At 44.0% G+C, this 10,431-nt stretch overlaps 2 protein-coding genes across 2 annotated transcripts in view; one reads left to right on the plus strand and one right to left on the minus strand.

Moving 5' to 3' along the window:
- Positions 1–1,189: 1,189 nt before the first annotated feature.
- LOC135111441 (probable G-protein coupled receptor Mth-like 4) overlaps positions 1,190–10,431 on the minus strand; it is a 14,465-nt gene continuing 5,223 nt past the window's right edge. The window contains exons 2-10 of the mRNA XM_064024736.1: positions 5,489–6,293; positions 5,055–5,307; positions 4,748–4,826; positions 4,296–4,453; positions 3,742–3,892; positions 3,384–3,476; positions 3,178–3,259; positions 2,555–3,076; positions 1,190–2,072 (exon numbers count right to left, since the gene is read on the minus strand). Of these exons, the coding sequence (XP_063880806.1) occupies positions 2,975–3,076; positions 3,178–3,259; positions 3,384–3,476; positions 3,742–3,892; positions 4,296–4,453; positions 4,748–4,826; positions 5,055–5,307; positions 5,489–6,244 (1,674 nt within the window). The 5' untranslated portion in view covers positions 6,245–6,293 and the 3' untranslated portion in view covers positions 1,190–2,072; positions 2,555–2,974. The remainder of the gene's footprint in view (positions 2,073–2,554; positions 3,077–3,177; positions 3,260–3,383; positions 3,477–3,741; positions 3,893–4,295; positions 4,454–4,747; positions 4,827–5,054; positions 5,308–5,488; positions 6,294–10,431) is intronic.
- Positions 6,846–10,431, plus strand: part of LOC135111446 (transmembrane protein 229B-like) — a 75,119-nt gene continuing 71,533 nt past the window's right edge. The window contains exon 1 of the mRNA XM_064024741.1: positions 6,846–6,985. The gene's annotated coding sequence lies outside the window, so the exon portion shown is untranslated. The remainder of the gene's footprint in view (positions 6,986–10,431) is intronic.

Below are 10,431 nucleotides of genomic sequence, written 5' to 3' on the forward strand. Positions count from 1 at the left end.
CATCCTCAAACTTGCCTTCACCCCACCCTCTCACATTCATACAGCCAATCTTCACACATTTACTCGGCTGGTTAGTCTCTTCTCTTCCACACCCGCTGTCATCGAAGGGTTCTACTAGTCATGCCTCGTCCACACAACACACTTGCCTCGCCCTCATCCACTCGGCCAGTCGACGTCCTAGCTTCTCATTCCCTTTGTGGTTGAGGTCGATCCCGTCTCTCCCGTAGAACTTGTCCTGGTCGAGGCTCCCATCCATGTCTAGGAAGCTCACGTTGCCTTTCTTTTCTGCCATCCATTCGATTTTGATCTTCATGAGTTCCTTGCGTAGCTTGCGGTTCGTTTCTCTTCTGATCTTCTCTTACTGCACTCCCTCCCGTGGGCACCGCAGGAACCCCCACCACAGCCACACACATCTTCTTCTCTTCTGCTGTCTTTACTGCTTCTATCACTTCCTTTACTGTTTCTTCGGCACCTGTCTCTGCTAAGTTGTTGCCTCCTTGTATCACCAGCAGGCTTCTTTCTTCCATTTCCTGCACTTCTTCCTTGACTTTCCTCTTAATGTCCTGGATCTAAGCAACTCCCATGCTGGTGCACTCAATTTCCTTTCTCACGAAGTCGGGAGTCTTCCTTACCAAGCTGTCTCCAGTGACATGTGCTGGGGCTTTCTTGATCACCATTCTCTTCTTCCTTGGGCGTCTGTCTATTCTAGCCACTTCCACCACTTCTTGCTGGTCTTTTCTCTCTTCAGTCCTCATTGTCTGTGCTTCTATCTCCTTAACCAAGTTTTCTGTCTGGGTGCTTTGCTCCACTCTTCTTTCTTCTTTTTCCTCAATGAGGCTCTTGCTCAGGCATTCCCTGCATAGGAACACCAGTAGCTCGAAGCTCAGCGCCTTCATGTTGACCTCCCTCGTGCCCACACAGGCCACACGGAACCAAGCCATGCATCTCTCGCATGCCACAGCCCTTTGCCTGTTAGCCACACTCTTGTCGCACGCACCACACGCACTCATCACCATCTTCAGGGTTTTTCACCACACAGGCAAGAGGAAATAAACCACAAAACTCAGAGAGCAAAGCAAGACCACTTCCACACACCGCCAAATCTTGAGTGCTCGTGGTGCTCTCCCAGTGATCCGTGTCTCCTTGTCAGTGATTCTTTATGTGCAGGAGCTGAGTGAAAGTCAAAGGGTTGAGACAATTAGGTTTATTTAAAAAATCGCGTAAGAATATAAACGCCGCGTACTTGACCCAGTGCGAGGGCGTGGAGGACAGTATATGTCGGCTGACTGCATGAGCCTCGCCATACCCTGCCTCTCTCCCTGCCTGCGCTGCTTCCTTCTTCTTCTCCATCACATACGCACACACTTACACACATGGTCAAGCTTATCAAGAAGCACTACAAACGCTACAAGAGACATCCGAGGGCGGCCTGTAAGCGTGGGAAGTGTGCGAGTAGGTGGCACACACCACGTCCTACAGGAAGACTGCGTCGGGTGTCCTGAAGCTTGTAGAATTAGAAGCTAGGTAGCACCAGAAGAGCCTGTTGTTGTCTCTGGGGTGACAACACGACATTAATCGTATAATGATAATAATAATGGTCATTGTCAGTATGATTCCACTGCAGAACAAAAGACTCCTCAACTCTCCCTTGTCATCTCTGTCGGTTGCCCGTTTATTCAAGGCCATTCCAGGCGATGTACCGCTGCACGTAAAGCTAATGTACACTAGTAAATAATCTCACATTCGTTGTCTTTGTATTTGAGGCACATTCGACTCAAGGCACGATCGAGATACTTGAAGTTTCGAGTAATATGTCCAATATTTATGCACCACTATGCCTATGATAGTTATTGAATATCCGGAGGTGCAGTTTTCTTCATGACAAGAAAATGGAATCATGACTCAGCAGTGACGCATCGTTGCTATGATGTACTGGCAGGTGAATGAAAGACTTCCCAGCGTAGTTGTTGGGAAATCGGAGCTTCAGTATGAAAAACAAAAGCGAATGCAGCAGCAGACATCTTCATTTACTGCCGACGTTTCTACAGAGAGACCATGCCGTTATCAGGGATCTGTGACGAAAAAAATAAAATAAATAAAATAAAATAAAATAAATAAATAAATAAAATGAAATAAAATAAATAAATAAATAAGTAGAAAAAAAATGAGAAGTATAAAATATCCAAATACGTACGTAATTAACCCTTTGACTGCTACTAGGTATATCTTCCTTAAAACTAATGACTCTGAGACATCTTTACTTGTTTCCATAACCACTTCCAATCTTTAGACTGGATAGAAACTTAAAAAAAAAATAAATAAATAAAAAAAACTTCTTTTAATCCCCTTTTTTCTTGTAGATCCTTATAAAGATTCCATGCATTATTTCTGGTGCTGTTAATTGTTTCGTGTCGCAGTGAAAGGGGTAAGCCATACATAGAGGAGAGGCTGACATACTACTTTACAGACTAGGAGACAATTTCTTTATGTGTAATGACTAAAATTTTCCGTTCAGTACTGCTACTCGAGTCTATTGTTTGGAAATAACTCTTACTGTTTTTGTTTTTTTCGTCCCAGATCCTTGATAATGGCAGGGTCTCTGTGGCGAAACGTTGGAAGTAAATACAGATGTTTCGCCGTTGCTCTCATTTTGTTATCATATTGACTGTAACAGGAATGACATTTAGAAAGAAAGTACACAGCATACATTAATTTGAGTATAGAGGGCGAGTGATGATGAAGATTAACAATTATTTAAGATGTAAAAAAGAAAGTGTAATTAGTATTAGACGATAATGACAAATACTTTAAGATGTAAAAAAATATATAATTGGTAATACGTAGAAGATAATGAAAATGTGAAATAAGAAAATAAAAACAAGTGGTAAAGTAAGCAGTAAGTAATAATGGGATGCAAGGAGCAAAAAGAAAATGTGAAGAAAATAGCAGAGCCTCCAGGAAGTGTCGGCAGCATCTACGAGACCAAGGGATTCGCTGCCATTTCTGACGCCTCCGTGGTGGTGATCTCGCTCTGCCCTCTCTTCTGGACGAGTTTAGGACGCCCACAGTGGAACACCTGCAAGGGACCCAGGGGTCAACAAGATGATGGGTGCTCACTACTGGAAGTAAGTCAAAATGAAGTGTTGGCATCAATGGGCCTTCCTGGACGTGACTCACCTTAAGGTCCCTCCTGAAGCAGATAGTGACGATGAACACGAAGACGCCGTGCAGGGAGTTGAGTATGTCGGCGATCCATTCCCTGGTGGAAGACAAATATGAGGAGTGTGAGCTGTAGGATAAGTAAAGGATGGGATTTTGTATGATACAAGAATACTACAGTCCACGCTGGCCACATGGTTGGGCGGGGTCCAGGCAACACTCACAGCACACTGCAGTACTCGAAGAAGTACCACGCCACAACTTCCGTATGCCAGAGGATGCCCGTAAGTATGAAGAGCCTGACGTAGAGCCACGCGCTGCAGACGTTATCAGGAGCACAGGCAGCAGGATGGAAAGGTACATACACTATTTAATATCGTAAGGTAATTATTGATACATTTCCTGTCCTGTCAAGTCTTGGTTGAATTTTATGAGATAATATTACTCTGAGCAATGCAGAGAGCGTTAATCTGATTACATTTATTGTTGCCCATCATTTCATCATGACCCACTCTGGGCAGCGTCTATACATTGGTCTGAACGTGATCCTCCAGCGCTCGGCATCAAAGTGGCAGGTCTCACCTGAAGGTGTGGTATTGGCTGGAGGAAGGACTGAAGGTAACCCGCCCACTCCTGCGACACATGAGCACCACGCATCCCAGGAAGAGCACTAAGTTGATGAGCACCAGTACCATCATAGGGATGTACATGTAGGCCAGGGTCTCTCTGTTGTCTGAGGGCAAGGCGGCGCCGTGAGCATCAAGAAACACCTCGGTGGCTATGAGTCAGTCAGTGCCGCTGCAACACGCCACACTTCACAGGCATTTACTGATTTTCTCACGTGATACTTTACCTTTTCACTTACTTTATAACCCAAACATAGAAATGGTGTGATACCAAGGTATCTTTCATTCATTAACGCTAAACCCCCATCCCCTCTCCCCCTTCTCTTTGACAGTCAAATATCAAACAGTATATAAAATCAACCTCGTAAAGATCATTGTACACCAGAAATACTTACTATACCAAAGGTTATGATTTAGTGTATGGAACCAATGAACAACCCTCAATGAAGCATTTGTTTGCGATGAAGTCACATTGTCGGCTCTCTTCGTGACACCACCTACGAGGCTCACCTTGGAACCAGCAGGCTTCAAAGTGGGGCCGGATAGCATCAGAATCTACAGCGTCCAGCACTGCGCCCACCACCGCCACCGCCAGCGGCACGCCCCAGGCATAGAGGGAGTACAGGCCAAACACCAAAGGTTTCTCCCACTTGCCGCTCATCGGTGATCTGCGCGACACAAACACAGGGAGGATCAGTCTGCCTAAGGCCACCCTGACAATTGTCTACAGCAATTTTGGGGTCACAAAGATGTTTATCGTTGCTCAAGGATCTTCGTATACCTTGAGTCAACACATGTCACACAGCAATAATAAAATGTGTTTAACCACAATGACCCAATAACTATTAATTTTGATGAGACAGTCTCAACCACGCATTTTTTTTTTTTTCTTTTTCAAACTGAATGACTAAAGTATGATAGAAATTGTACTTAAGAGCTAAAAAAAAAAAAAAAAAACTTACCTGAGTTTAACAAAGGTATGAAAACTGAAGACGTTCATCCAGAAATATGAAGCCAAGAAGCCGAAGTGAGCCAGCCGTGCTGAAATGAAAAACTGGTGAGCACTGGCAAGGGCTGAAAGTTAAGGACTGCAGAGAACAGTGATAAAATAATGGATAAATAATTTGCAAGCCATCACCTGCATCATATTTTTGGCACCCCAAACAAGAAAGAACACTGTCTGGATAAAGATTTTCAACTGTGGGTATGCTAATGTATGGATGTTAAAAGTAATAGTACATGCCACTGGCTCGCCGCACAGCTGCTCACCTGCCACCTCACAAGATTGGGTGTTGGTTTCGGATGCCGTGTGCTTGGCAACGTTCAAGCATGCGTAGGCGACGCTGAGTGTAGTGACGAGTGAGATGATGCAGCGGCCCTCATTGAGACTTCGCAGCCTGGCCACGGAGACATACACGATCCAAACGAGGATGAGACATGCGACAGAGATCCACTGCAACACGGGGCTGAGCACCGCGTGTCTCCACTCACAGTACCATGAGGTCACTTTCTTGGCACAGGACTGCGGGTTTGGAGAGAACAGTTATTATCATGAGTGCCTGCCAGTGTTTTTCTTGTGAAATTCGTAAACTATAGGCAATAAATTTAAGAAAATGTCAGAAAGTAGTCGTTGCAATTTACTATACATCAGAAAGTAACAATAACAGCATGCAGCGGGACAGCCCATCAGGCGTGATCCTTACCAAGGCCACCAGGGAGGGGATGTTACCGATGTATTCGATACAGTAGCTGTCAACTTCCAATTCCAATTTTCCATCCAGATTAATTATTCCCGAAGGCAGGATGGAGAAGTTGCGGTACAAGAGGATATCGGTACAGAGGCGTGGCGGCCCGTACAGCACGGTCATCTGGGCATCGGGCAGCCAGTCCACCCTGTCCTTCATAGGCACACAATTCGAGCCCGAAACCAGTGTCATTCCCTCAGGACAGCACTTTCGCACACAACTGACATTCGAACAGATTTTCATCTCATGTTCCACCTGCAGAGAAGCTTTCAAATAGCAGAATTTGGCAAGTAAATTTGTAAAGAGTTCTGTTGACTGTTCTTCCGGATTCTCAGGATTCTTATTAGTGATGCAAAAGTTACTAACTTCCTGAAAGATAGGCATCGTGTCAGGTGGTTTCCAAAAGAGGCTGAAATTACCATCATCTTGCATCACGAGTTCAGCATTCTCCCAGTCGATGACTGCCACCTGCGGCTCGGTGGTCCCTCCGCACTGAGGCTCTTTTCTGATGAACACCTCGTCCACCACATTCGTCTCTATGAATTCGTTCACTACAACCTCTATCTGATTGAGCTGCGGCTTCATGTCCTTGGTAATCCTCATGTTGTCAATATCCGACTCAGAGCACCAACTGAGCCCAGGCAAGGCAGAGGAGCCTTCCACGCCGGCCACTGCCACCATCACCATGGCCGCCAGACTTACTGGTCCCCACATCTTGTCCACCACCAGATCTTGATGCGGTGTCCAGATTCCTCACACACTCCTGCAAGACAAAATCGATTTGAAAAAAAAAAAAAAATCAGTCTACTTTGAAAATACTATAAAAAAATGTACGTGAAAATGTTCGTTGGTTCAGTAATCAATGGTATTTAACAACTGTGTGAGTATTACAGTACGAAATTATTAATTTATTTAATCTCTCTCTCTCTCTCTCTCTCTCTCTCTCTCTCTCTCTCTCTCTCTCTCTCTCTCTCTCTCTCTCTCTCTCTCATAATGAAGCTTCGAAACTACTCTGTTACAGAAAGATTATTTTTCATTTACAACCTATATCTTCCAAATGCAATTTTCAGCACACATTGATACAATCATACCTTTTCAGCGTTAACATATATATTTTGAGGAGTATAAATATTATCGACTTTTCTCTTTTATGAATGATACATAACCAGAGAATGGGAATACGGTGCATCGTGAGGCTGGCAGCGGTGAGTCTTGGAGTACGCCTCGCGCACCTCATTCTGACCTAAGACACCGTTAACTGATCGTGTCCTGCTCCCTTTCTTCCTTTAGATTTTCCTGCCCTTTGATCCTTTTGTAGTGCATCGTTAACACCCAGGGATAAGAGTGAGTGTTCACTACGCTATAAAGGAGGAAAAGAAAAAAAAGCGAGAGGAAGGGAGAGTGAAGAGGGACATCACCACAACAGATGGCTCTTCTCAGACCTTCGAGGAAAAGGTTAGTAGCGTCTCTTGTGTTTGATGATAGAAGATGCCTAGATACAGGCTGAGAAGCAGATGTTTCACAGAGGATCCCTGTCAGTGATGAACCTAGGCGAGGCTTACTAAATTTGGCATGTTATTGTAACGAATTTGTGTGGAGGACATTGTAACAACTGCTACCCGCATCCCAGCTCCTCCTCCACCACAAAGCCAAGCGCATGTCGTTGTTGTATCAGCCCTTTGACTGCTGATGACACTATGACATTTGTTACTTCATATGAGTGGTACGTAATTTCACTGAAAAAAAATAATATTACGGTTACTGAGAAATTTTAATTACTTGATCGCTCCCTGTGCTGCCAGTGGTGTCCTTTTAAAATAACCGGATATGCTCGCAACCTCTCAGTAAGCTGTAGGGATCTATAGTAGTCAGAAGATCAGTGGTTGAAAATTGGGCGAGTCGTGTGCCTTCACCCTTTTGGGGAATGAAAGACCGTGCAACAACTTTTTGTACTGTGGATCGCAGCGACGAAGAAAATACAAGTCATTGACCATCTGGTTTTGTCTTTACTGCCCATCGCTCTTGACTGTCATCAATTACTTGGCTACATCGCACGAGACAAGGATAGTGATGGAAGCAGTACGAGTAACATTCCCATTAGTGTGAACGTGATCAGCAGAGGTATGTATTGCTTCTCATCACACCTTCCTCCATCCAACAGACGTAGTTGAGGGTGTTACCAGAAGTTCGCTGATAACACCATAATAGCGAATACCCTAGTCTCTAATGAACAAGTAAAAGAAATGTAGAGTTGTCAGAGTGAGGATAAACCTGGCAAATGAGTTTTCATGCAGATATGTATAAAGTGTTTCCTATAGGTTATCGAAACGGGAAAGCAAAGTATATTATGAATGGTACCCAAATTAAAAGTGTAGATAGCGAGATTGATTTAGGAGTAACAATACTGAGCAGCCTAAAACCTAGCCAAGAATGTTCAAAAGTCGTAAAGAAAGCGAACAAAATAATTGGCTTAATCGGCAGAGCTTTTAAATCAAAATCTAATAATACGACCCTCGCCTTTTGGAATATTGCGTTCAATCATGATGCTCGTATTATTAAAAATACAGATAAATTAGAACGAGTTCAGAGTAGAGTAACAAAAATTGTACTAAGTTTAAAAGCAAATCATACGAAGAGCGACTTAGAGAATTGAATCTGTTTCCATTAACTCAGAGTGTTTAAAAACCTTAAAAGCATTGATAACATGGGCTGCGGAAAAGTATTTCACGATAGACTTCAAACTACACGCGAGAAAATGGTTGCGAAATTATTGGAAAATCCTTCAGTTCTTATGAATGATTTTTTAATGGAATCGTAAACCTATGGAATCGGCTTCCCCGAAACGTAATAGACTGCAAAACCATGGTTGACTTTCAAACGCCGTCTTGATAAATAATTTACTTCAAATCCCCGGTTATCAGCATTTCTTTAGATAAACTTCACCATCTCCAGGAAATGGGGGCACCTCATTTAATTTTATTTTCTTTCATTCCTATAAAATTTCCTTCGGGTTTTTACTTCTCTAACCGCGTAAGTTATTTATTTCCGACCTGTTTCCTGTAGGGCTTATGCCGGAGGGAGTGCAGGGTGGGGAGAGAGCCCTCTGCTTTGCTGTCCTTTTCTTTTACTATCGCCTTCTTAGTAGTCCTAGGGCAAGTCACCTCGTGAGAACTCCAAGGTCTGTTGTTGCTTGTGTATCTATTTAACTATATGTAACTCTTCACTTCTACTTTCCTCCACCCCTCCCTCCCCACTTCCTCCCCATCACCTTTCTCTCTCCTTGCCTACATACTCCCTAGTACCCTTCCTGTGCCATAGTGCTTCCCCTCTCGTCTCCTGATCTCCCCCACACATCTCTCCTCCCTTCATTCCTCTCCCTACCTCAACATTTTCCCTCCGTCTCTCATCTTACCACCTCCCCTACTTCTCCTTTCACTCCCTCGCTACCTCTCCAACGCTCCTTTCTCTTTCACTCTCGACCTCTTCTGTAGTTCCTTTCCTTTCCCCTTCCCACCCCAGCATCACTTCCTTTCCTCCTGTCCCTGAAGCCTCAACGCAACCGCATTTTTTCATTGTAATTCCATCTCATCTTGTCCTTGACTCGCACATGAAATTTAAATAACGGATTATTGTTTGTTGTCTGACAATCAAAGATCCGTTGTTCTGGTTGTTTTTAGAGCGTCTTAGAATTCATCGGGCGTATAATTGGCCATATTTGCTCTCAAGGCCCAAGTGTTCGTTGTGCTGCTTCGTTGTCTCGTTGTTGTGCTTCATTCCTTTTTAAGCCTCTTCAGTGTTGGGAGTATAGGCGTAGTGGTTCAGTAAGTGTTGTCTCGAGCGGGATTTCGAGCGGGCAGTTAACGTGTTGGTGTTTTGAGCGACGGCAACGAGTAGGGAAGACGATGCAGCTGGAGAAGGAGGGAATGGAGAGGCATTCCCCATAAAGAAACGTGGAGATAAATCAGGAAATCAAAACAATTCAGTGGTCAGAATCAGGAATGAAAAATAGGAAAAATCAATGAATCCTGCATTCCTTCCTTCCTTCTTCCTTTCTAACCCTCTTCCTTCCCTTCCTTCTTCATTCCTTTCTTTCCTCTCTTTCCTCCTAACTTCCTCCCGCCTATTGCTTCTTTTACTTCTTATTTACATCACCTTTGTTGCCACTACCCCCCCCATCTTTCTCTCTCCTCTCTGCCCCACTATTCCCTAACCCTGCCTTCTTGACCGCAGATACTCCCCATCACTTTCCCCATCCGCGGTACCTCCAATCCATACGTCGTCAGCTTACTTGATTCTTTTCTTACTCCTCTCCATCTCGAACCTTTCCATGTCTGCGGTGTTGGTATCATTAAGAAAACTGGAGTTGTATTGAGTGAGTCACAAACTGAAGTATCCTTGGTTTCCTTGTGTGTTGAAAGTGTTGCAAGCAGGATGATGCGTTTGATTGCCCATGTGTTACGTCGCGATTCCAAGGTTATTTAAATGTTGTTTTGAGGATTAGAAAACGCATGTAGGAGAGAGAGAGAGAGAGAGAGAGAGAGAGAGAGAGAGAGAGAGAGAGAGAGAGAGAGAGAGAGAGAGAGAGAGAGTAGAGAGTGTGTGTGTGTGAGTGGGTGGGTGGGAGTGTGTGTGTGTTCCTTTTATCTGATACAACTAGTAATTTCCACATTGTATTGTTGTTGCTGCTGGTTTTTGTTGTTCTTGTAGTGGTTAACATTGTAACAGTAATGGTAGTGGTAGTTTGGCAGTAACAGTAGTAGTAGTAGTAGTAGTAGTAGTAGTAGTAGTAGTAGTAGTAGTAGTAGTAGTAGTGGCAGCGTATAGAGGAGGAGGAGAGGAAATTATTTTATTATAAATATTCTCGTGTTCAGCACCACTTCTTGCTCCACTTTCTTTGTCAT

The sequence above is a fragment of the Scylla paramamosain genome, chromosome 22, assembly GCF_035594125.1.
Source record: "Scylla paramamosain isolate STU-SP2022 chromosome 22, ASM3559412v1, whole genome shotgun sequence".
In the NCBI taxonomy this organism is placed as follows: Eukaryota; Metazoa; Arthropoda; class Malacostraca; order Decapoda; family Portunidae; genus Scylla; species Scylla paramamosain.